The following is a 27,122-nucleotide window of genomic DNA, read 5'->3' as shown; positions in this document are numbered from 1 at the left end:
AATCAACCGCTTCTTCTCTAGTCATATAGGCGCTCCCTCATTTTGGGACCTCATCACCCCTTACTTAGACCGTTACCAACACCCTCCGACCTCTCTCACCTAGTCTACCTCCTACACTGCTTTCAAAATAGTTGGCCTCAAATGCAAATCCAATCCAGCTGTAAATCCATCACTGGCTTCCCATCACTTGAGAAAACAATCCAAATTCTTTAAGTTAGCCTACAAAATTCTTCCTTACTGATTGGGGGACAATTTAACTTACAAATTATCTCCTTTAAGTCCCCACTCTATGTTCCAAGCCTGTCAAATATCTTTTCACTCCCCTAAACAAGCCTCAAGTCTACAAGCTTCTTCAAGGTACAGTCCTTTTCAACATTGTCTGCAGTTCCCACAGTCCAGACACTCATCACAGACATTCAAATACTATATATGCAGAAGGGAAAGAATAACTAATAGTTAACATAGTAACAGCATATACTGAGTCCCAAGTAGCATTCTACACAATCAATATTAATTTAATCCCCATAACAGCCCTATAAGCAATGTGCTACTATTCTTTTATAAATGAGGAAACTCAAACACAAAGATTAAGTTGAGAGTGGATAAATTAGGAGTTTTATTAACATATATACACTACTATTTATAAAACAGATAAATAACAAGGACCCACTGAATAGCGCAAAGAACTATATTCAATAACTTGTAATAACCTATAATGGAAAAAAATCGGAAAAAAAAATTTTACATACATGTATAACTGAATCACTTTGCCATATACCTGAAACTGACACAACATTGTAAATTAACTATAATTCAATTTTAAAAAAAGAAAGGAAGAGTCCCTTTACTGATTTAAGGCACACATGCATTGAGCAACTTCAGCTTTAACTTCTCACACACTTGGCTCATTCCTCCTTTATTCAGCTTCAACCTAACAGCACGGAATGCTTTGGCAGCACTCATTCAATTAGCAAATATTAAGTGAGCAGATATGAAGGTGGCAGATGATCTCGGCTCTTGCCCTAGAAAAGCTTAAAAACTAGTTGGAAAGACTATATACAACCTCACTAAGTAATCAAAGAAATATAAAGTAAAATGACATCCCAAAGGAACTGGCAAAAATTAAAGAATGATGATATTCAGTGTAGGTGAGGGTATACCTAAATACTACTGGTAAAAGTTTTAATTGGTATAGACTATTTGGTTATCAACTTGGAGGCTTTTATTAAATTTTTAAATTAGACTGAAAATGTATATACCCTTTAATCACCTAGTAATTCCACTTCCAAGTCTCTATCCTATACAACTGCCAAGTATATTTATTGTAGCAAAGTATGAAAAACTTAAATGTTAATAGTTAAATAAACTTGATCCATTCATATTAGGAAAACTATGCAGCAATTATAAAGATGAGGGTTCATCTACAAGGAGAGCTCTCCCAGACACAGCAAGCTACAGAATATATACAGTGTGATCTCAACACACACACACCTACTCTTAAGATTTGTGCATTTCACTGTATGTAAATTTTGCATCAAAAGGAAAACACTATAAACAAACACTTAACTCTAGATAAGGACATGCATGCTCAAGTACTTAGGTGAAAGTGTATGCAGGTGAAATTTACTTAGAAATAGATCAAGAAATTAGTTTGGATTAATGAAGGAATGGATACATGGATTTTCGATAAAGCAAGTACTATAAAAATGGCAATGGTAAAATCCAGGTAGTGTGTATATATGAGTGTCCACTATAAAATTATATCAGATTTGCTGTAAATTTGAAAATTTCCTTAATAAGATCTTGGGAAGAAAAGCTAACAATACGATCTAGTTCTCAAGTGGTACAAATAAGCACTATAAATTCGTAAGGGAGTAACTGTGTGTACTGGGAAAGATGCCATGGAGAAGGTAAATGCTTAGTTGTATCTTGAAAATTAGGGATGAATTGGGGCATAAGAGATATACAGGATAAAATTAAAATATTATAGTAACTTTAGACTTACAGGCAATAAAGAGCGATTTATAATCTTTGCTAATTCATTTATCCCACAAACAAATAATTTCCAAGTGCCAGGCCCTATGCTTAGTGTTGGGGCTCCAGCAGTGAACAGACTGCCCACCCCACAACAACCAAGTCTTCCATATATGACTGCAATCCATCAGCTAATGTGCTCTTCACATCAGTCCTGTCAGATGAACACACCCAGAACCCTTCTATTTACAGGGAAACTGATACTCAAAGAAATTAAGTGACTTGTTCGAGGTCACACAGCTGGTTAAAGGAACAAGAGGCTAGACCCTTTCTCCTTAGAATACATGATCAAACTGGAGTAGAAACATTAAGACAGACTATAGTATCCTGCTTGCAGAGAGGTACAGTGTAATTCCAAACTATAAAGCATCTGAGTGCCAAGTCATGGCGCTTCAAGGGTCAGACACAAAGCTACTTTCAAGCCCTGCTTCAGCTGACATGATTTTCATCTGTGACTATGGTCTCCAACCATTTCAGATTTAGAGCTTACCCTATTACCAAAACTCTAGTCTATGAAAAAGAATTTAAAAAGAGAGGAAAAAAGACACTTTGAGGAATAGAAACTAGTGAAAAAAGACTAATCTGAACAAATTGCAACAGAACACTAAAAATTCATCTGGTCAATGTGTTATAATAAAAAGTGGAAATAGCTCCAAATCATCGTGCAAAGGAATCATAATTCCCAAATAAAGTAAGCAGAGCAGGATAATTCTGATATTGCACGGGAGTCTTCTGGAGCAGGGCAGAACAACTGGGAAGCAAATATGACACATTTCAACCATTAGAAGGGCAGTGGTAAAAGCTAACCCTTTCAGGACAAAAAAATAAGTTTTCTAGTTTTACAACCTAAATGTCTTTAATCGCAATGAAGAGTTGGTCTCCTAGAAATCCATTTCTCTATACTTATTAAAATCCAAATAGAAAAACCAACTTTAAAGACTCTTATCTTTTCATTTAGATTAAATTTCACTAATTGGCTTAAATGGAAATAATAGAATTATCTTAGTCAAGATAAGCTCAAAGAAATGATGTGTATGGAACAAGCCACTCTACCTTTTTGAAATGCATATAATTTATGGTTGACCCTTTAGTGGCTCTTAATTTTGTGTTGATAGTATCTTAAATCAGGCACACTTTAAAGCTCTTTTATTTATCTAATAAAAGAAAAAAATCTTCTGAAATTATTCTCTCTTACTGGTGGTCAGCATCACATAAAATCACATAAACTGTGTCCTGGTCAGTTTATTTCATTAAATACTCTTGAAAAAATGGGAAGTTTCTCTTTAAAAGCGAAGAAATTTTTATCAAAGCTTTAAGTGAATGTAATTACTTCAACCCAGTGAAATTGCCTGTCACAGTCTACTTCAAAATGGTCCAAAAATCCACTTCTGGATTTAAATCTGCCAGAAAATGAAGTGTTTCAGGATAAATGAAAAAGCTAATCTGTTTAGATTTTCCATATTACTAAGAATAACGGCTCAACAAAATTAACAACCCATTCTTCTCAAAATACCACAAGGTCTAATACCAAGCCTCCCCTGAACCCAGAACATTCTTCTGGTGAGGTGGTCCCCAACCTGGGAGATTTTGCCCACCAGGGCACATCTGGCAATGTTCTGAGATATTTTCTGTTGTTACAATTACAGGAGAGGGGTGCTACTGGCATCTTGCGTAGAGTCCAGGGATGTTGCCATTCTACAATGCACAGAACAGCTCCCTACAACAAAGAATTACTCAGCCCCAATTATTAATAGTGCCAAGGCTGAGAAACCTTGACGCAATATAATGACAATCCCATTTGACATACACCTTTTCTGAGCTTTGGTGGAGTTATGTCATACTACGGTGTGATAACAATTCTTACCAAGGTGGCTCAGGACAATCATCTTATATGTGCCAAAGATATAACTGCTTTCTTTACAACATACGACTCACCTTTATTCCTCAGTAAAGCAGAAAAATGTATCATTATCATTTACCATTTGGGTTAAAAACACCTTTATTAGAAATTTTAGTAAGAATTTAAATAGCAAATCCAAAACCAGGAAAATAGGGAATACAAATTTGAAGACATATATATCCAAAATAGGCAATATCCTTTAAAATGCAACCATCATGCATGAACTTGGAACATAACCATTCCATAAATTTTGATTCTAGATTTCAGGTAAATCTCAAGTAAAGTTCTAACTTGTCACTTTGGGGTTCTTTTTTTTTCCCCCACACATCATCAAACACAGCATTTTGAAAACTTAGTTCTTAATGTTGCTGAAGAGAGGACAATCATCTCTGCTCCAAAACTGCAGGCATTCTCAGTTTTAGACTAATAACAACTAGAACTATCAATCACACAATTTTTTTTCATTTTTACATGTTTTCTTCCAATCACCTGCACACACACCTGTCTTTGGCATCTGTCCACTTACAAAGCGTATCAAGTAATTTTTGGTATAAAAACATCCTAAAAGATGAAAGAACATACTTGTACATCCTTTTAGGAAATTGAAATGGTTTTGATTTTTGTTGGAAATGTTGCATTCTGAAGTCCTTCCTGTTGAATGACTCCTGAATGAGGACACCACATTTCTTTCCCTCCTCTTCATAAATATACTGTCCACTTATAAATTATCTAGTTTGAGAAAATTCATCTAGGACATTGTCATCTGAAGACTGAAAAGTCTGCAATTTGTCTTATACAATCAATTCCAGCATCATCATTTCAGCCTAGTGTGCAGCTGTCTGTTACACTGCATTCGTCTACTGGTTCCTCTAGTGACTGTGAAATGTTCCTCTGTTAGTTTTCTTCTCTTTGCCATTATAGGAGGAAAATGAAAGATTACAGGTTATCAAATACATTGAATGAAAGCTCTAAAAGGTTGTAAAAATAGCAGCATAAAGAATCATGATATATTCTTCAACCAGATACCCCAAATGTTAACATCTTACATAATGTTTAAGATAGTTATCCCCAACTTCTTTTATACTTTCCTGATGCTGTAATGCTTTGGGCAAAGCAGTAAGAAAACCGAAGTGTTGATGACTTATTTTACTACTGCAACTACTTCTAGGCAATTTCATCCTTCTTCCATTTTATTATTTTAGTCTCTTTTTTAGCATATAGTTGGGAATAATTGATGAGTAATGATAAAGTAATTCCTAAGATGATGAAAGACCAAAATGTTACAAGACATAGGATAACCAAGATCAAGGTCCCACAACACAGGTGGGATGTATAAATGGTAACAGCTAAAATGAGCTTATTTCATTAAAAAGAAAATAAGTAAATTTTCTCTTCATTCTTTAAGACTTCCAATAAAGAATAAAAGTCGTGAAATATAAATCTTCACAACTAGTTAATACTGCTCAAAAAGAAACTCAAAACTAAAACTGGGTCCAACTGACACTTGATGCTATAGGTAGAAAATGAACAAGAAACTATTCTGTTCAAGTCAAAAGATTAATAATTTTATCAATGTTCACTTTCTGATTCAATCACTGTAGTATAGTTTTTTTTGTAAGATGCATTTGGGAAATCTGGGTGAAAGCTACATGGCAATTACTTTTGCAACTTTTTTTAAAGCTTAAAATTATTCCAAAATGAAAAGTTTTCAGAAATTATTAATAGTAGAAGAATATAAAAGCAGGAAATCATTGTGTATCCCTATTCTCAAAGACATTACATTGTTTGTGTGACAAGGTTTCAATAAATTAACTGGGAATGGTATAAAACAACAGCCTGTAACATAAGACATGCCAGCTAAAGCTATAAAGTAAGCATTACAAAGAATAGAACTCAAGATGGTTCTTAAGAGGACAGACAGATAGATGTGTCAGTCACCTCATACTGCGGCTATTCCATCAGTTATATTTCTTTCCCCACAGAGACATGGGCTCACAAACCTTTAACTATCTTTGTATCCTCCTCTGTGCTTAGCATACTGCTTCGCTGTAGTGGAAACCAAATCATTCAATCATGCATGCATGCAACCTCTAATATTTACTGAGCACACACTATGTGCCAGGCATTGTTCTGGGAGCTGGAGATATAGCAGTAAACAAAAACAAAACTCTCCTCCCTCAGGAAGTTTAGATTTTAGTGGGAGAAACAGACAATAAATAAGATAATAAACAAAGTGTTTAGAATATTAGACAATGACTACGAAGAAAAAGCAGAGAAGAGTTTTTGACATTTTGGGTAAGAATGACCAAAGAATACCTCCACAAGTAAGGTAACTTGTGAAGGAAGTAAAGAGCTAGTCATGTGGAAGTCAGTAAGGGAAGTATTACAGGCAGAGAGGAGACACCAAATGTGAAGTTCCCTGATGTACACATGTACTTGGTATTTTCCAAGAACAGCAAAAACGCCATGTAGCTGGAGCAGGATGGAGGAGAGAAAGACTAGCAGGAATTGAAGTCACAGAGGTCAGGGAGTTGGGGCTAGTAGGGAGGGAGCATATCATGTTCATTCTCATAGGACATAATAAGGACTCAGACTTAATACTCAGACTGAAATGGGAAGCCATTGGAGGGTTTTAATCAGAGAGGTGACATGGCCTGACTTAGGTTTTAAAACAATCACTTGGGTTGCTATGTTAAGAACAGACTGAAGAGGGGCAATAACAAAGCAGAGAGAACAGTTAAGGCGCTACTGAAATCATACAAGCTAGAGATGTCAGTGGCACTCACGGTTGTAGTTGGGGGCTGGGGGATGGTATTAAGTGGTCAAATTCTGGATAGTATCTTGACTATAGAGCAAATAGTATTAGCTGAGAGATCACATGAAAAAGACAGAAAGAAATCAAAGATGCCCATTAGATATCCAAGTGGAAATATGCAGTGAGCCATGGGATTTGCTTGTCTACACAGGGGAGAGGTGCCCAGCGAGACACAGAAAGGTGAGAGTTATCATCATTGTTTGGATTTTGGAAAGGTAATGTGGTACACAGTGCAGATCTCTGTAATCAAGCACATTCACATTTCTGCACCAAGTCAAACAGCCTAGATCAGGTTGTGTCCTTAAATTAGTTGTGGAACCAAACTTACCAAAAAACAAACAAAAATTCTTCCGTTTCAAAGCTGCAGATAAGGGACTGTGGCTCTGTATATCCTTCAAGAGCCTGCAAGTCAGCAAGCCTAGCCCCGGAGGAAACCAGTAGGACTAAGGAAGCATCCACTGTCACCATACTGGTGAATACAAGTAACATGCAGGCGCACAGAAAGCAGGTGAGGAGTACAAAAGCAAGACAGGAGGGGCACAAGAGAGATTAGCAGTTAGAAACTGCTGCCGGTAAATGCCTAAGTAATATTAAAGCCAACTGCCAACTGAACAGAGGTATCCTCTAGTTAGCAAACTTTAAAATGCCATTCAAGTTCAAGTTAAACTACCTATCACCTGTGTGCCAGCACTGTCCTAGACACCGAGGCTATCAAAAAAGTTCCAAAATAGATGAACTGTGAGCCACCAGTGCAGCTCTCCCCAGGGAAAACCAGTATCAGGTTGTTGCCCTGCAAATGTACAAGGACAAAAAAAAATCTGCATTTGGTTATAACTGACAACAAATCCTGTTGGCATGTCTTAAAAAGGGTGACGAGGTTATAGCTCAAGTGGGAGAGTGCATGCTTGGTGTGCACAGGGTCCTGGGTTCATTCCCCAGTACCGCCTCTAAAATAAATAAATAAACTAACCTAATTAACACCCCCCACCAAAGGAAAAAAAAAAAGGAAAGAAAGAGACCCCAAAAGAGATATGCATAATTAAAGGAAGCCAAAGTTTTGTTTTGTTTTGTTTTGTTTTGATGTGTTGTTAAAGGACAGTCAGACAGAGGGGAAGGTATAGCTCAAGCGGTAAAGCACACGCTCAGCATGCACAGGGTCCTGGGTTCAATCCCTGGTACTGCCTCTAACAATAAATCTAATTACCGCACCCCCTCAAAAAAAAAAAAAAAAAAAAAACAGAACAAAATACAAGCAGACAGATGATTGTCCAAAGATAATCAGAATTGATATTGAGACAGAAAAATACCTGCCAAAAAAAACAAAATTCCTTGAAATATTTGAAAAGAATAGAATGTAATAATGGCAGTACCCTGATTCAGACTACCTAAGTATGCTGCTAGATGACTGTCTTTACTTGACCTTATCCTCAACAACAACAAAAATTCAGAATTAATTACTTAAACTATAAAGAAAAAGATAAAAATCCTAAGATATTACTTCTACTACTACTCAAGAAGCAGAAAGAGGAAGGTGTGTGTGAAAGAAAAGAAGTACTGGAAAACAATAGCTGAACATGTTAATAATATATCCTGAGGTTGACTGAGTAACAGCAACAAGAATATGCCAAGTCCATGATTTCTTCACTGTGATTCTTAAATACCTTTCAAAGCAGTAGAAGCAATCAGACCTGCAAACTGAAGAGAACAGGATTCACAAACTCTGGATGACAGACTACAATCACTGTGCTACCTCTTCTAACATTCCGAAGCATTATCTAGGGGTACTTTGAGTAAGATGTCTAACAACTCCCTTCAACAGGATCTATGATTTCAGACTTTGTCCTTTCTCATTCTGTATCACACCCAAAAGGTAGGCTCTCCTCTGAATTCCTTACAGCTCTTTTGTACTTGACTCTTAACACACTTGATCTATACTGATATGTAGTAAAATCATATTATGTGTATATTTACCTTTTCTTCTAAGAATGTAAATGTCTCGACTCTTCCTGTGTCAGGCTAGAGCTATTTAAGAAGGTGTTCAATAGCTTTTAAAAACTGTGAATCACTATGCTGTACACCTGAAACTTACATAATATTGTACATCAATAATATCTCAATTTAAAAAAAAGGTGGTCAATAATGCATGTTGATTCAATTCACCTTTAGAATCTGAACCCCAGTCTTTTACCTCAATACTGCTTTCAAAAGCACATTGCTGATTCCTCCAAAAATTAAACACAGAATTACCATATGACCTAGCAACTCCACTTCTGGGTATATACTCGGAAGAATTCAAAGCAGGTACTTGAAGAGACATTTACACACCCATGTTCATAGCAGCATTACTCACAATAGCCAAGAGATGGGACCAACCCAAATGTCCATCGACATATGAATAAACAAAATGCGGTATATATACATATAATGGAATACTATTCACTGTTAAAAAGGAAGATAATTCTGACACATGCTACAACATGGATGAATCTTGAAGACATTATTCTAAGTGAAATAAGGACAAATAGTATATGATTCCACTTACTGTCATACTTACAGTAGTCAAATTCACAGAGACAGAACAGTGGTTGCCGGGGCTGAGGGGGGAAGTTTAAGGGGAGTTGTTATTGTTTAATAGGTACAGAGTTTCAGTATGGGACAATGAAAAATTCTGGAAATGGATGGTGGCGATGGTTGTGCAACAATATGTTATGTATTCAATGTTACTGAATCGTACATTTAAAATGAATAAAATCATAAATTGACATATGTTTTGCCGTAACTGGAAAAAAAAAAAAAAAAACCACCACAACCCTACACTGTTCCTTCTATGTTTAGTATCCTTAGACCAGAGGCAAGTTAAGTGTAGCTAAGAGCTAGGACTTGGAACCAGAAATGAATGGGTTCAGAGTCTCGCTTGGCCACTCACTGCATGTCTCACTTCTCCACACTGTTTCCTCATCTTTAAAACACAGATTTCATAGTACCCACTACACAGAGCTGTAGTGAAGATTAAATGGGTTAGTAAATGTATAGTACCTAACTCAGTGTCTGAGACATCATAAAGGGCTCAGTAAATGTAAGTTCTTCTTATCATTCAAGGAGACAGAAAGTATAGTTTAAAAAAGCACTTAACTATCATCTTTATAAGAATTTACAGAAAATTAAGCTTAAACAAATTCTTCATTGGTGGCGTTACCCAGAAGAGTAAGAAAGTCTTACAAAGCACTGCACTAGATTCTGCATGCCATGGGCATAATCTTTTAATTCCAACTAAAATTCACAGCCATCTACCTTGCATAGCATCCACCTTGCATAGCTCTCCAGTATCTTGTCTGTTTGCACTGAAGATGTAAGCAGAACTATGCTTTGTCAGGAATCTTACCATATTACTACACACCCTCTTAATTAGAAAAAGAAAAATATATTACTCTTTAGGTAAAACCTTTTAAAATGCCAATTTATCTAGGGTCTTTAACTGACAAAACTATAGTATATGATACTGATATTTGGAAAAGTAAGAAGCATTTATGAAAACTTTCCTAATACAGCATTTTCAGGTTCTTACTTGAATTCTTAAAGCCTCTGAGGGACTTCTGACCCTGACGCACCAACAAACAACATATTCTTTAAGGGCATGAATTAGGTCTTCTGTATCTCCCAGCATACAGTGTATTGCAAATGGCGGAAACAACTATATGTTGACCAAACTTTCCCCAATGGTAAATTCTCCACTATCTTTGTCAGTTTACAGCACTGGGAAAAACGCCCAGGTTTTCTATCTCCACACCAATTCTATTACAGTCACCAATAACCAAAATAAAAAGCTACTGCTGCCATTGCTACTTGCTTAGTTGAGAAAGTGGGACTTAATCTCTTCACAAAGTACAGGGCACCAAGCTCTCAGTCTCAACAAATCTAGAATTTAACTTCAGTTCAGCTAATTAGCCAGAGGGCTTGCTCAGATATTAGCGCATAATATATTCGTTCGATTTTATTTTCTCATGAAAAATATCGAAAACACCTTGAATAATTTTTCTCAAGAGAATGGCTCAACTCAGAGCAAAATCCTCAATTAAAATGGCTCATTAAACTTAAACCGTCTTAAGGCAACTCCCCAATACAGGCTGGAGGGCAACACTACCTAAGTCACATACACAAGGCTACTTCACCCTACTCTCTGTAATAAAATATGGCAGGAACACTATGTTTTATAGACTATAAATACAAAGTGGTCTAGAACACCTAAAGTTACCTAAATTGCAACTTATCTCTTTGTGAAATTAAGCTTATATAGCAGAACCATCTGTACGATCAAAGCATTCAAAAAATGCAGGAGTTGGAGAAATTGGAGTAATTCAAAGGCTGAGTTTAAAAAAAATCACCATCTTCCGTAAAAGATCATTTTTAATAGTAAAATGTAAACCCAACCCTTTTCTAAATCTCAGCCTTGTGAAGAGGAGAGTTTCCACAGCCTTTTCGTGGTTAACTGCTTTTGAAGTTGTAAAGGCAATGAAACAGTGGCCAAGTCTAACTAACTACCCACCACCCCATTGGCTAAAAGGAAGCCCCGCCCCATACAGCCACGGTAACTGAACATCAAGGAACTCCAGGAAAGGTTGTCCCCGGCCACATTTCTAGGCTCTGATGATTTCCCACCCCTCCCCCCACCATCACCGCTGCAGAAGCACGCTCACAGCACTACCAGCACTCGACAGGACTCCAAGGAAAGGACCTTGAGCACCTCGCCCCAATAATTACAAACAAGAGGGGACTGGCGGTGACCATGCTCCCATTCTCCAAGCTGCACGGTGCCATCCACGCTGCATGGAGCAAAGACACAACAGCTCTGGCACCTGACCCTCGTGCCCCAGGCAAAAGGCATGGCCGAGCCACAAGAGAAAGTCCTGACACCTCCACTGCGCGAAGGCGGGGGCCCCTCCCACCCTACGGAGACGTAGGGCGGGGCAGATCTAGGCGCCCCGACTCCCAGCCAGACCCGACAGCGGGCTTTCGCGAGCCCCGCCTCACTTGCCAAGGAGGCGGAAACCGGGGGGAGGGGGAAGACAGCCAGGGGGAGTGGCATCGCTGATCCGTACGGCCCCTCCGGCCAACCGGATTCCGGGAAGGCGGAGGAAGGCAGACTTCACACCCCCTCCCTGCCGCACCCCGAAGCCACACGCGGGAGGACCCCCTGCCCGTCCCCCAACCCCAGCAGGCCGTCGCGAGGCCGCCCAGCCGAGGCCCCGCCCACCCGGAGAGACCGGGAGGGGAGGTCCGCTTCAAACTGCACTTAGCTCAGGGCCAGGGCCCGGCCCCGCCCCTTTCTCCACAATCGCACGCGCGCGCCGGCCCCGCCCCTGAGCGGCGGCGCGAGAGCCCGCCCCCTCCGCGCGCACCGGGACTACGCTCTCCTCCCCCTCCCGCTCCGAGCTACCCCGCTCCGCCCCCCACCCCCCTCACACATCCACACACCTCCCGCCCGCCTGCTCTACGGGAAGCCGAGGAGGTCAGCCCCCCCCCTAAAAATACACACCCTCGAGTCCCGCGTTACCCGCCACCAGTCTCCCCACCCCGACCCCGGCCCGGCGTGCTCTCACCGCAAAGCTGCTTCTGCCGCTCTTCACTGCGTGTCCCTCTCGGCGTGAGCCTCAGGCTCAGCAGGGAGGCCCCGAGAACGGCGCGGGGCACAGGCCCGCCAAAGCGGACTGGCAGCCTCCTCTCCGCTAACGAAGCGGTCCCAAGCCCCGGTGCCCAGACTGGGAAGGAGGGAGGGAGGGAGGGAGGGAAACTCCGAGGGGGGAAGGGGAGGGGGGGAAGATGGAGAAACCGTCTCCGCCGCCTCTACCGCCGCGGCCGCTTCTCTGTTACCCGGGAAATCCCGCCCACTCCCCTGGCCCGCCCTGCCGAGGGAAGACTCAACTTCGCTCCGCCACAGGCCACCGTACCCGCCCGTCAAAGGTTTAGCCAATCGCTGTGCTCCGCCTGCCGACTGCCCGCCCCTTCCCTCTCCGCTGGGAGGGGAGGGGGAGCCGCTCACCTTCTCCACGCCCCTATTGGCGGGGAGCTTCCCTAACTCAACCCCGCCTATTGGAGATGAATTGCTGAATCCCACCCCCAAGCCGCAACACTATTGGAGGAAGCAGGGAAGCTCTCCACGTCTCATTGGAGAACTCCATATATCCCGCCCCGTGCTGCCTCAGCCACAGGTCCAACAACTAGGCTCCCGCCCTCGCCGGTCATCGCATTGGAAGGCTACTCCTCGCTCTCCGGCTGCCCCAGGAAGGTAAGTAACCGCTGTGGGGTAAAATGTCCGTGAGACGGGCTCCTCCTACCGCACTGCCGGACCAGGCCCCGCCCCAACCATCGGATTGGGTATCTCGGCACCGGTAGGAGTCTCCATTGGTCAGGATGCCCGTCTAGGAAGAAGCTGACTCCGCCCTGCGCGAGGAGGCTGAACCTTAGCAGTCCTTTTGTGGAATGTTTACACTAGAGACTGAAGCGCAGAGTTCCAGGGCCCGAAACAGGAGGTGGTGCGGAGCTAAGCAGCGGGAATCCGATGCCTTGGGATTTGAAAGGGAGAGGCAGCAGCAGTGCCACCGTGGAGGATCCCCTTACAAAAATAAAGAGAAAGAGAACCTCATCCATCCTCTCCAGTCCTCTCTTTACAATTTACATTTCTGCACGCGCCTCCTTGTAAACACAAATATCCGAAGCAGCCGACAGCTCCTTTCAGTAAGTAGAACACAGAATTAAGGGCTGGAGACCAAAGTCGAAGAACAGCTCCAGGGATTGCTCATCCCCGCAGCTAGGGATGGCTGCGTACTTCTAACGCCGACACTCCCTAAACCTGAATATGCAGTCCTAAGAGGGCGGAGATGACCAAAATGAGGGCAGAGCCCTAAGAGCCAACGCCCTGGCAAGCCTCCGGAAGGCGGAGCGTGAAGCCTAAGGCACTCGCGATCTTCACGGTAGATCTGGAGGCATCCTTAGACTCGAAGAACTGAAGGAGACTAAACAGGCCACGGCATAAATGAATCTTAGCGCCTTATCTCAGAGAAAAGATAGAAATTCCAGAGCTGGGGACAAAGGTAGTAAGAACCAATGTTCACCTCCTGCTTTGGCCAACGTGTGTTAATGACAGTCCCTAGGCCCTCTCTGTAGGTAATATAGCCTTGAACACAGAGAGACAAAGTGCTTACGATACCTCGGTTGCTTTTATTTACAAATAGGGCGAAATGACGCTGGCCTTACTTTGGGGGGCGCTCACGGAACGCCAGGAGAGGAGGGGGCGGGACTAGAGTTTTCCCGCTCTCTTCCGCAAAAAAGGCTACTCCCCCAAGAGAGCTGGGTCAGTCCCCAAGTGGCAGGCCCCAGGTAACTCTTAGGTCTTATCTCGTCCTCCCTCCGCAGTCCAGCGGAGACGACGACAAAAAATGAGCGCTGGCAACAGGTGGGTCTGACTCCAAGCTGCAAGGACAAGGCAGCGAACTGTGAACTCCATGAATAGCCGACAGATGGGAGCAGCCTCTCCGGGAGCCAAGCCCTGCCCCAGGACGGAGCTCAAAAAATAAGTCTCACCGACTAAACAGATGAGACCTCTGGGCCAAACCTCTACTAGGTTACGAAGATGTGGCATTTATGTAGAACTGACCGAGGGCTACTTTAACTCTGGGCCGTCACCCGCTGCCTGGACTGGGTGCCACACGGCGCTCCAATTAAGAATCACGTGGAACCCAAGCAGAATTGGGCCGCCCTCGACTTCTCTATCAGCAGGGGATGAGCTGCCCTGGATCTTGCCTAAGGCCAACCCTAGGTTGCTCATAGTTTTTGATAAAGCCAAGTAAGGACAGCGCTGCCTTGCGCTGGGAAGAAAATACATTGCCAGCGTCCGCAGCGTTCTCAAGCTTAAGCTTAGGGCTATATCCGGGAAGTCGAGGGGTGCGGGAATAGCCAGGCCGCAGAGTCAGAACTTTAGTACTTGGCCGGAAAGGACAAGTTCCACCCCCTCCTCCCAACTCCTGCAGAACCCCCAGAGCTAAGCCCCCAAATCCACTCCACACCGTCAACACCTGTCTTCATCGCAAAGGCTACCAGATCTCGAGCCTTGGAGAAATCATTGTGTGCCTTCTTGGCTCTCCTCTCCCCGCGTGCCAAGGGCTCCAAGTGCGGGACTTCCGGGCGGGAGGACAGTTCGAAGGAGCTAGGCGGGCCTCACACATGTGCGGAGCGCGCACACACGCTAGTGGAGGGGGCGGGGAAAAGGGGTGGACTTCCCCTTCAAGCTTGCTCCGCCGGAGGAGGCGGGGCTACCCATGCCACCAATCAGAAGTAGGGGCGGTACCTTGCGCCTCACGTAAGCCGCAGGAATCCTCCCTCCGCCCTTCACGGAAAAAAAAAATCCTAGCAACTTAAACTCCAGCCCGGCCTCCGATAGGCGGAGCTCGGGAGAATGTCATCCAATCAATAACCTAGAAGGAAAAAAGGGAATCTCGCCCAGCCAGTGGAAGACAAGAGAAGGCGGGCCCTCTGGAGAAGCCCGAGGTGGGTGGAAGAGATAGGGAAAAGCCCCGCCCCTCAGCTCCCCTCTAGGCCGGTTGCACAAGCCGTCGCCGGAGTAGATAGTAAACAGGCTAGGCCAAGGAGTGAAGGCAGGGGCAGCCCGGTGCTCCGTGGGCCCGAGCCCCTGCGCCTCCTCTCCTAGCCTCGCCCCGCCCGACCTCAGCGGTTCGCGCCAGTGCCCCGCCTCCCAGCCCGCGGCCGCCATCCCGGCTGACAGGCGCGCCCCCCGCGCCCCTCCCCGCCCGCTGATGCATTTCCTTTTCCCGATTCCGAGCGTGGAGACTGTTTTCCCAGTTTCCGACCTTCACTGCCCCTTTCAGGCCACCCCCTTCGTGGGCGCGCTCACACGCCCGCGCCCCTGCCCCCGCCCCGTTCGCGGGCGAGCAGCACGGCCGGGGGAGGGGAAGGGAGCCGCCGCCGCCGTCGCCTTGGGGTGGGCGGGGAAGGAGGCAGCTCCATGTTTGCAAGGGGATCAGCTGGGGCCGCGGGTCTAAACCGCCGAGTTCCTGGAGGTTTTCCACACCTCCGGGCCGGGTTCCGCGCGGGCTCGCGGCCTGGCGAGTTCGGGCGCCGAGTGCTGGCTCTACTGCTACGACCCAGGAGTTTGGAGAACCCAGACCGGCGCGTGGGGCCAGTTCCGAGGTGCGGGGGCTCTTTCCGGCGGCCTCCTCCGCACTCGGCCGCCCCTCCCGCAAGTCCGGCGTTGCCCCCGCCCCCAGAGTCCATAACAACCGAGGGCCCAAGGCGCCAGCGCCTCTCCGGATCGCGCCCACCGCCCCCTCCGACAAGTTTGCGGACAGAAACAAAACCCTCGGGCGGCTGCAGCCCTCGCCCAGCGTGGCTAGCGGGGAAAGCCGCGGGCCCCGGCTCGCTCGCTAACTCCAGCTATCGACCAACTCTGGGCGCCGCCGGCTCAGTGGGCCCAGCCCGCCGGGCTCAGGCCCCCGCCCCCTGCGGAGCCCGCGCGCCGCAGCCCGGGCCCAGTTCCAGTCGGTGCACGGAATCTCCCCTTTTTTCTTCTTTACAATAATTTTTTAAGGCATTCCAGGAGCGAGGGGGATCGTCTCCTGCCGGCCCCTTACCCCAGTCCGCCGCCGAAACCTACCGAAACCGACCGCTCGGTGAAATAAACTAGGCAGCACGGCCGGCGCACTGGCGACCCTGGGCCGGGCAGACCCCCTCCCCACGGATCCGGCCCGGCTTGGAAACACACACTAGCGAGCAGGCGGCGCCAAGAGCTCTCCTTCCTGGCCTGCCCCTCGCCTCCCTCGGCCGCCAGACTCCGAGTCTCCCCTAGCTCCGTCCCAGGGCCCGCGACGCCTGCACCATGGCGGACCGGTCAAAGCGACCGGCCGGCGAGCTAGCCCCCCAAACGCCGGAGATTGGGGAGACCAAATTAAAAGCAGCTGTTTAACATACCTTCCGAGCCAGGCGAGGAGTCCTGAATGGGGGGGAACGCCCCCCACGGGCTATTGGCTCCCCGGTGCTCGCGTCAGTCATCCTAGGCCCGCCTCCTCCTCTCGCTCCACCTCTTCCCCTTCATTGAAAGCCCCCTCCCTCCAAAAAAATATAAATAAATAAATTAAACTAGCCGTGAGTGGGAGGTGCATCCGTGGCAGAGGCCCCTATCTCTACCGCACCGCCGCTTGGAGTTTCTTGAGGCCCTTGGACTGAAAGGAGACCTACTAGACTCAGAGATCCGCTGGGTGGACCCGGAGGAGGAGCTAGCGGGACTACCCGGCCCCCACTTCCTTTACACACACACCCCATTTGGAGCTGGGCAGGAGGAGGCGGGTAGGGACACTCTAGCGACTGACTGGAATGTCCCGACTCCCCTGGCTGTGCAACCTAACCGGGTCGGACCCATTCTGTTAGATGCCTGCCCAAAAATGAGCGGTGCAAGCGGGAAGTCCTGCGTTCGGGGCTACAGGCACTTGCCTGAGCACCTACTGAGGTGAGGCAGACACATTCATACTGCACCTGCTGCTTGGGTGTGATTACAGAGATTGAATGAAATGCTTACTCTGTACCTTCCAAGAGCTCCAGACTTCGCTGAGGAGATGCTACAGAAAGAGCTAAGACAAGGCGGAAATGTATGTATACATAGACATCCATAGGGGCTCAGAGCAGGGAGATTCTTTCCAGCTGAGGAAGACTGGGAAAGTCTTCATGGAGGACGTGGTACTCAAGTTGTGTCTTAAAGATTTCATCAGGCAGAAATCGACAGGCAAGTCATTTTCAGCAAAGGACACAAAGAGGTAAATGCAAAACATTGCTAAGAACCTCTTCAAGTGTGGCTGTACTAATGAAAATCAGGGCTGGAAAGATGGAGCCAAAGAGCAGAAGATTTTACTACCTTGTTAAAACCCTTAGATCTGCACAGCAGGATATGCTAGCAGCATGGTCAGTCAAAAGACCGAGGCCCATAACTATGGTTTAAGATGCTCAACTTCCTAGCAGCTGGATGGATTCTGTGGGTGGGCTGAATGAGGGGTGCCTACAGGCAGCAAGGTGACACAGAAAGGCTGTTGTAATAATGAGTTTGGAGACTACAGAGGTACATCTTCTGGTGGGAGGGGTAGGTGGAGGGAGCCCAGAGGTTTCTTCTTTCTTTTCCAACCACCCAACCCAGAAACACTTCCCTATCTTCAGCAGCCCTCAAGTCAAAACTCTCAGATGCTTCCCTGAATCATTTGCAGAGTTTTTGTCATAACTTTCCACCAAAGGGAGTTTGGGAGTTGGGGGTGGGCAGAGGGTACCCCACATGTCTGTGCTCAACAGAGCTGAGCTTGGGGCCGGGGCACACTATGAGTGAGCAAGAAAGACCTGTTGATTGAGACATTCAGGAAAGGAAGCTAGTGTGGATGAGGTGGGGTGTGCAGAATGTGAAGGGCCTTCAAGTCCTATGGGGGGAATGACGGTCTGCTGCCAGTTAGCCTGTCTTAACAATTCAGGTGAGATGTAATGAGGACTTGACCAGGGCAGTGGCAATGGGTAAACAAGAGTAAAAAAGCAGAGATGTGTTTGAGAAAGCCTCAAGAGGACTGGGTGACTGATTCAGTGTGGGTAGTGGAAGGAAAGGAAGAGTCAGCGGCCTAGTATGTGAAGAGGGAGAAGAGCTTGAGGCTGGTGGTTCAGCAGTCTAGGCTCTAGATTTAGCACAGCCAGTGACTTGGTAGTATATCCTTAGGCAAGTCCCTTCCTCCTTCTGGGCCTGTTTCTCTCCTGTGAAACAGGGGTGGAAATTGGAGTGCACAGACAGGCTCTAAGGACCCTTCCCTCATTCAGAGTCTTTGGGGGTTTGGGGGGTCTGATGGGGAGGGAAGCTTGCCACTAAGGAGAGAGGGCAGGAAGGAAGAAACACTGATCTGGGAAGGGAAGTGGGTCATCTCAGGTGGAATGGGGACTAGAATTTGGGTGATGGCTTGGTTGGTGGAATGATTGAGGGAAAGGGTGGGGAGAGAGAAAGACCAGAAGGTAAAGAATGTGTATTCAGTGGGAAGCCCAGCACCTGGCACAACCATGGAGTTTGAGGTCATTCTCAGACTGGGGGCTTCCTAGAGTAAAGACCAAGTTTTTCTATATTAGAACAGAGATCTTCTGGTGTCTGGAGACCCAGCTCAAATTTGTGTTCTGTTTCCCAAGACTCAGCCCTAGATGAAGGCATAACAGATACTGTGTGAATGTGAGATGAGCTAGGGTGGTAAAGCAGAAAGAACATTAGTCTGGAAGTTGAGTCCCATGGTTTCCACTTCATCTTATCTGTGGCTCAGCCTCCTGTCCTGTACAAGAATATAATGTAGCAATCCTTACCGTTATGAAGATCACATGTGATGATAAAAATGCACTTTAATACACCTAGCGAGGTTCTGAGCTTCTGTGGAGGCCAAAGGCTCAAGCATTTGACTATAAATATAGACTGCAGGGGGTATACTGTGGATAAAGTTACCTATGGAGCGTGGGCAACTAGAATAGTTACTCCCACTCAGAGAACCAGGCTTAGCTGACACTCCTTGCCCTCCTAAATGCACCACCCTGATGGAAATCCCCTCCCGAACACCTTCTAGACCAAGCTCCTCAAGGGCAGCAACTCTTAATTCACCTCTGAAACCCCAGTGCTCACAGCAGTCAGGCAAGGAGGCCCCTTGGAAGGGGTCCAGTGCTTGTTTCTGACTCAGTACATTGATGCCTGCATGGCACAGCCATTCCCAGACTCTGGGATATTAAGTATTTGATTTGGAGACACTGGCCATCCAGCTTCACTGCCAGCATCCACCTGTCCCCTATCCTATCAGTGAGGACAAAAAGAGTGACTGGATGTAGGTAAGGGCCCTCCTTGGAGATGTCACATGGGAGGCCAGGCTATGATTCCCAGGAGTCTTCTTTTGTGTGAGTTAGGGATTACTGTATTTGCAGTTGACCAAACTGAGGCTCAGAGTAGTAGAGTGATTTGCCCAAGACAAGTAGTCGAGGCAAATCTTTGTTCCACCATGTGTTGTCTCTATATATATTAGGACCCATGATCCAAGTTGGGGCTTCTGGGGTAAAACTGTGCCCTTTGATCCACCCTCTTTACCTCCCTAACTCCTAGAGCAGTTTGTTCCCAGATAATTTTCAATGATTTCTGGCCCTTTCTGAAAAAAGTTATCCTCAAAGAAGCAAGATTTGCCTCCCAATCATATACATGCATCCTCAATTCACAACACAAACACTCAAAACTGTCACCCCTCTGACACCCTGTCCTACAGGAATCTCACACACATGCTCTCAGTCACAGTTCTATAGGGCGCTTATGGAAGGTGGTGACTGAGAGGCATTTAGGACCTGCACTTTAATGGCTCTGCTGAAAAGATGTCAGTGCCAGTGCCCTGCCGACAGAATCTCTGCTAACTGAAGAAGACCATTGCCATTTTAGGAATATCCAGGTGAGGGGCATCTGAGGCTTGCTTTCCACTTCCAGCCCAAAGCACCTTATTGGTCAGAATCCCAGTTTAGCTACTTCCTAGCTGGCAAGTCATTTATCTTTTCAATTTTCTTATAAGTAAACTAAGAAAAAGAATACCTACTGCAGTGGGTTGTTGTGAGATTAAAAATAAAGTTGCCCAGCACTCAGTCAAGATTGGTCAGACCCTTTTTTGCCTTTATCTCATTAACACCACGTCTTCTCCTGGCCATCCAACTGCGAAGTCTCTGGTGCTCCAGTTTGAGGGAAGAGCGCACTACAGGCTTAAAGGACCCCCAAATCCCACTGTGTGAAGAAAAAAGTCCGTTTTTCTGGCAACCAGCTGGCTTATATGTTGTACAATTCCATATTTCCGACTTACGGGTGACTTTGGAGGCTTGGTTTGTTTTTTTTTTTTTTTTTAGTGGGTTTTAAGACTGCTATTCACTACCTTGAAATGTCTTGCCCTCACTTAGCATTGATTTACTCCTCTAGGTCACTTTAGCCCAAATCTAGAAAACAGATGCAACAATATGTTCCCAGTTTACCCTGCTTTGTGTTTTCACAGTGTTTCCTTTTGCATATCAGTTGTTTGATGATTTTTTTTTAAAGCAGCGGTTTCCTCTGTTCAAATGAAATCTTATTCAGAGGCCTAATATTTAAGAGATAAAGGTGGGCCTTGCTTTGGCCGAAGTGAAGCCCAAGCTCTGCAGCCTCCATTCCGCCATCCCCGTCGCGCCCCCTCCCCGTCAGCCCATCCCACGATTCCTAGTGAACCTACATTTCTGAATCCTTTCCTTCAACCCAGCCACTCCCCACCTCTCACCAGTCTGTGAGAACACAGCCTGGTCTTGTCCTTGGTTACCTCTGCCTGTTCATCAGAATCTCTCACCGACGTCTCTTCCTCCGGCTTCCCCTAAATATTGGTGGCTCCCAAAGGTCTCTCCTCTCTTGCTCTTCTTTGTTCTCACCCACTTCCAAGGCTCCTAGCTTCTATCTAAACTAAGTTCCCAACTGACATCTCCAGCCTAGCATCTGCCCTGAACATCATATTCCAAAGGTCCACTGGCTACAGGCCACAGAATAGGCATTCATTAAAGATCAAGGAAGTAAAACAGAGACCCCACAGGATGAAATAGCTGATCTAGGCCCAGCTGTGCATCTGGCCAGTCTTAAGGCTAAGACAACAACATCAGCTTGGACAAGTGGCCGGGTTCTGCTGTGGGGGGAGGGGCAGAAGGAAGGGAGCCTGGAGTGGGGAACAGGGCACTCTGCACACTTTTTTGGACTACCTTCTCTATACAGCTCACTGCCTGGCTTTCCTACTTTCACCTTCATCTTAGTCCTGAAAACCTTATCAGAAACATTACCATGTTAGGAACATATTTCTATGTTATTGTTGAAACATATCTCTAGCCAACATTCTAGGATTCTGATGTAGTTGGCTATGTCCATGTTGGCCTTAGTGAGAAAAAAAATGAGGGTATTTAAGACTGCAGAACACCAGATTTAGCTTAAACAGAAGGAAGGATTTTATGAAAGTTATTGTGAGGGATGAAGGGAGATTAAAACAGGTTTCTGAGAGTGCTAAATTTCTATTTCTGGAGAAGACGCAGCCTTCTCTGTGGTCAGTTAAGAGCAGTGAGGTCCAGAATACTTGATATTCACAACTGTTTGTGTGACGGTAACTATGGGGTGGATATCCCCAACAGAAAATCTCGTTCCCACACTGTTGGGGGTTTTTAGCTCCTGTCCTTGGTAAGCTAATGGGTGGTCTGTGGCTAGTAGTCTTAGTAGTAATCAAGGGCCAAGACAAATCTAAGGCCTTGATTGGGAGCTCTGGGAGCTTGATTAGTTCATTCCTTGGCTCCGAGCTACCCTGTCACATGTAACAGCACAGAAGCCTTAAAGGCCTATGGGTTGACCTGGGGATTATAGGGGAGACTTGGCCTGCTTTCCAAGTTGGGGGCCAAGTGGGAAGGGAACTGATGGACTATAGGGAGGAGGAAGCACCTTGAAAGAGGAGACTGAAAACAAGGTAAAACTGGGGACTCCAAGTAGGAGCTGGCCCAACCAGAGAAGGGCCTGATGGTTCCTCAGGCATCTGCACTGCCCAGCAGGGTCTAGACCCTTAGGAGCTGGAGTGCCTGTAGTAGGATCATCTAATACAGCCCCTTCTTTTACAAAAGCTAGGACCTTTCTTGGGTTGAGTGGTTAGACCTCAAAACTAGCACAGAACTCAAGTCACTCTGGGAAGGCCTTTCTGCGTGGCCAAACCTCCTGGCCCACTTCCCTGTAGGTGTCTGATTTGTGAGTTTCCACACGTGTATCTGGTTGTCTCTAGAGCTGGGATGACCTTAAGGACAGGAGTCCCATCTTCCTCAAAGTATGATGCTATATAGCCCAGTCTCCCAAGAACTAGTCCCATTCTGTCATTTACCTGGACGTGGTAACATGGACATTAACAATGGTGAGCCTCCTAGGTTGAGGATGCTGGGCACCCGTCACCTCAGGAGTCCTATCCTAGCTCACAGGGATAAGCAGGATGAAAGGACTAATGCTAAAGGGAGTAAAATTACTAAAAAAGTAGCAATCAAACCAGAAGCAGAAGTCTGAGTTACCCACAATGTTTTCTCTCCTCTAACCCTTTCATCTTATGTTCTCACCTGTACAATCCAGCATTTGACTGTGGGTTCTTTTGCTTTGTTCACCAAATCTCCTTTGTGAGTCTTTACTTTCTGAACGGATTCCTCCTGTCTTCCCTTTTCTTTACCTTCTTTAATACCTGACACAGGCAGGCTCACACTGAGTATTGGTTATCTTCCCAAGGGTAAGCCACAGTAAACTACAGTAGTGGGGGGAAAGCTATTGATCCCTTTCTCTCAGATTTAGGAGACATCAATTTGCTAACCTTCCTCAGAGTCAGGGACACGGACTAAAATAGTGGTTCCAAGACCTGGCTCATCCTGCCATCACTCAACCACCTATTGGGCAGGACCCAGGAAACTGTATTTTTAAGGAGCTCTCGCAAGTGACTACCTCACCAATCCTTAGACATGCAATGAGGAACTCATGTATAACTTCTGAATTTACACAGCAGTTGGGTTATAGTCTCTTCAAATAAATGACAGTTCAAGGCTACCACCTCCAAATCTTTTATCATTAATCCTGTTTCCTACGTATTTCACCAAACTCCTAACCTTTCTGATTTCCCAGATTTCGAGTATCTCTGTTCACCTACTATGCTTGCTTGCCTCCAAAAGAATAGAGGCTCATCCAGGGAAAGGACTGGCTTAATCTCTGGTCTATACTTCAGCTCTTGATTAAGAAAAGAAACTCAAGAAAATTTTGTTGGAAGATCAGGAGATGGATCCTTAGATGTTTGAGTCAGATGGTCTGAGTTCTTGGCTGTGGCAAATTAATTTTCCTGTGCCTCCAGTTTTTCTCTTCTGTCAATATGTACCTCAAAAGATTGTTTTGAGGGGGAATGAGATAATACCTAGAAAGTGCTTTGAATAGTACCTGGAATAGAGTTAAGCAACCAGTAAATGTCAGTTGTTACCACTTTTATTAAGAACATCCCAATATTTGCACACTTCCCAGGCATGAGCTGCTCCAACTGGGCAGGTGTCACTGACTGAAAGGGAGTAGCTACATGGTAGGGGGAGTGGTCCTATGTGGACACAGCTTCTGGTTCCACTCTAAGAGATAGATGCAAATGACTTAAGATCTTCCGACAAAGGTACCGATGTACCTGTTATGTATGGAGTTTCCCTGGGAAAATGACCCCTCTGGTATCCTGAAGACCTGAGGACCTACACCAGGAGGTCCTATCTGGGAGAATCAGTCAGCAATGTCACCCTTCTAGTCTGTTCCATGCAGCACAAGGCTCAAAAGCAGCTACCTGGAATTTAAGAACTGTCTATATTCTGAAAGGAGAGTTAAAAAAACTCGTTTCCAAAGACAAAACACTATCTTAATCTTTGAGGCGCAATGCAGTGAAGAGGCCAAAGGCTTTGTAAGCAGACACTTGAGCTCCAGTTCTAGAGCTGGACCTGCTGGACCTTGCCTTCTCTGAAACCCTCACTGTAACCCTCTGGACCTTACCTTCCTTGTCTATGCAGAAGTAGAAGGAAGGGAGACTATCTCACTGGACTGTTGTGAGGTTTAAATGAGGTAATGGGGGGAAAGCACTAAGCATAGACACTGGCACTTGGCAAGCACTCAGCTGGTGCTGGTTCCCTTTGTCTGCCCAGAGCTGGGCCATGGCCTCGGACAAGGTGGGCGGCTCTCAGAACCGAAAGGCTCTGAGGCTTTGGGATCCTCCCTGCCTCCCATCACTCCCAGACCGGCTCCTGGACCCCCTCTTCACCTTCCCAGCCCAAGACTGCTACTAAATTGATGAAGCTAAAAGGGTTTGATCATGTTGGTATATTTATATGTAAATACAAAACTGTATCGCTGTAAGATATTGAATATGAACATTACAATTATTTTCTGATTCTGACTCAGTCCATTGACGTTAAATACAAAATGAAAAGATTGTAAAAGTAAGAATATATACATTCAAAGAGCTTATTACAGTATAAAATTATTGAGGTCTGATCAGCTGCCAACCTCATCTGTGATGGGGAGAGAAGTTTTAAGGGTTCCCGGGATTTTCTTGGGAATGTGGAATGCTGGGAACTCTCAATTCCATCCCTGGCACATCAGGCTGGGTAGGCCAGGAGCAGACAGGGACAGGCTGGATGAATAGGGAGGGACTGCAGGGGACTGCCTCACCCAGACAGGGCTTCAGTTTTTTATTGACACAGAACCCACCCAGCTTGAGCTCCAGGGTCTGGCATGCTAGTAGGCAAGGAAGAGACAGGCATCTGAGTGGACAGGGCCAAGCTGCATATGAAAAGGAACCTTCTAACAAAAGAAAAAGGGGCCCAGCTCATTCTCCAGGGAGGGATTCTCCTAGTATGTAGTTTCTGCTCTCTCACATCTGGGCTCCCTCTCTTTCCTTCTAAGATTTCGTACCATTTGCTTTTGGCTCTGGATGCTCAGTGAATTCATCTCTGCCCAGATCCCAATCCCCAAGAAATAGGGAGAGGAGAGGGAGGGTCTAGAATCACAGTGGAGGTCTATTCCCAAAATTGGCAAAGTAAACAGAAAAATCAATAGAAAAGGGCAATCCATGCTGAATTAAACCAGTGTCACCACAAACCAGTATTCTTGGCTCCAACAGGCAGCATCCTGGAGAGGAGTCATTACACAAGGATGAGGGCCTGTGGCAGGAGCACGGAGAGTGGAGGTGTGTGTCCTTCTACACCACTCTGCAGTCTGACAACAGGAGACATGATCCCCAACCCTGGCTAGTCCAGGAATAACAGCAGGGTCCAAGAAGCAAGGAGTCTTGAACTGTAACACGGAGCCCCAGGAACTTCTACAAAGGAGTGTTTCTGTGTATATGTATTTATAGAATATGACCATATTATCACATACAGTATATATTATATACACACGTACATATGGACTCATACACATAAGTGCACATACACACACGCACACACACAGAATGACAAAAAAGACTGGAATACACGCCCTAGGTATAAACGTGCTTGGCACTCGGGACGTTCTCTAGAATATGTAACTTGGTCAAGCTCTCTGGGAAGGAGGTGGATGCTCACCAAACCTCCCCATCAAATCCTAGCAAAGGGAAGGAATGGAAAGAGACCTCGGGGAAGGAGAATGGCATTGGGAAAGGGGGGCAGGGAGGTTCCTTCCCCACTTACCTCAGGGCCCCTGGCAAAAATCGACAGCCACAATTTGGTTTTAATAAGGCACAGTTCGATAGCAGGTGCTAGGAATTAACAACGCATTGCTGCCGGCCCTTTCTAGTGGCAGTTTTACCACACCTGTCTAGCCAAAGGGAAAGGCTGCCTTGCGTGCACATGTGCGCCGGGAGACACAGAAAGAGGTTGGTCCATGGCTTCAGCGTAACTGATGGCAACCTACAGGCTCAGCAGTGTCCAGGGTAGTTTAAGGAAGGCTGACCAGCAGATAGGAGGCTCGTGGGACAGTTACTGACCCTCCATGGCCAGGAGATTGTGGCTGGAAGGCACCATGCCCTCCCTCTCTGCGAACTCCAGGATTGCCTTGTAGCAAAAATAGTACTGCTCAGGGGTCTGGATGCTGAAGGCCCTCTGGGTCCTCATGCGGGACACAGTCTGGAACACATTAAGGGTGCCAAGCTCCTCCAGCTGCGCCAGGCAGATGTCCAGTGAGCAGAAGGTACCTGAAAGAAGGAAGGAAGGGGTCACACTTGGTCTACCTCTCCACTTTCCCTCCTTCTACCAAACAACGCAGGCAGAATTGGATGAATGAATTCAGTGACAGGGTGCCTCATGGCAGGAGGCCAGCTGGCCTTAGTCCTGAAAGGACTCAAGGAGGGGGTCAAGGGAGTGCTGAAGGCCAGAGAAATGGGAAGGCCTCTTGTCTCTCAGGATATAGATGGGGGTAACAGGGTAAATAGGTGGGAGGGTGACAGAGGAAATTCCTGCTTCATCCCAGACAGCCAGAACGACAGCACTCCCATACCTGGGCCCTAATTTTCAGAGATTCTACAACTTCTCCACAGAGACCTAACACAAACCTATTCTTGACTTTCTCCCAAAGGGACTTCTGAACTAGAAAGGCTAACAGCCTGTGCAATGTACATCCCCTTAAGGCAAAAGCTGCTAACTGGTCCCAGAATGGAGAGCGTGGCACTGGGTAGGAATCTTCCCAGGGAGGGGATGGGAAGAAAGCGGCAGCCCGGCTGAGCTCTCTGGAACACCCAGGTGGCTGTTTGGGATCAGAAGATAATCACGCTGATATTGGATGTA

General features: G+C 46.0%; 2 protein-coding genes and 1 long non-coding RNA gene across 9 annotated transcripts in view; 1 reads left to right on the top strand and 2 right to left on the bottom strand.

The window, feature by feature from the left end:
• Positions 1-16,746, bottom strand: part of SIN3A (SIN3 transcription regulator family member A) — a 58,047-nt gene extending 41,301 nt beyond the window's left edge. Inside the window, exon 1 of one of the 3 annotated variants that reach the window (XM_010977858.3) lies at positions 16,728-16,746. The gene's annotated coding sequence lies outside the window, so the exon portion shown is untranslated. Of the gene's footprint in view, positions 1-12,346; positions 12,532-16,727 lie in introns of those variants that run through there. The other 2 variants (XM_031440794.2, XM_064480689.1) reach the window with 2 other exon arrangements.
• LOC116149374 (uncharacterized) lies at positions 12,670-13,389 on the top strand. Its single transcript, XR_010378313.1, has 2 exons — positions 12,670-13,032; positions 13,240-13,389. It is a non-coding gene; the product is annotated as an uncharacterized LOC116149374 (long non-coding RNA).
• A 7,055-nt stretch (positions 16,747-23,801) lies between the features above and the next one.
• Positions 23,802-27,122, bottom strand: part of PTPN9 (protein tyrosine phosphatase non-receptor type 9) — a 65,138-nt gene continuing 61,817 nt past the window's right edge. For all 5 annotated transcript variants that reach the window (XM_031440787.2, XM_031440790.2, XM_031440791.2 and 2 more), the window contains exon 13: positions 23,802-26,533. In XM_031440787.2, coding sequence (XP_031296647.2) covers positions 26,319-26,533 — 215 coding nt within the window. In that variant the 3' untranslated portion in view covers positions 23,802-26,318. The remainder of the gene's footprint in view (positions 26,534-27,122) is intronic.

The sequence above is a fragment of the Camelus dromedarius genome, chromosome 29, assembly GCF_036321535.1.
Source record: "Camelus dromedarius isolate mCamDro1 chromosome 29, mCamDro1.pat, whole genome shotgun sequence".
In the NCBI taxonomy this organism is placed as follows: domain Eukaryota; kingdom Metazoa; phylum Chordata; class Mammalia; order Artiodactyla; family Camelidae; genus Camelus; species Camelus dromedarius.
The sequence above is the reverse complement of the archived record's forward strand: the minus strand, read 5'-3'. Positions and strand labels throughout refer to the sequence as shown.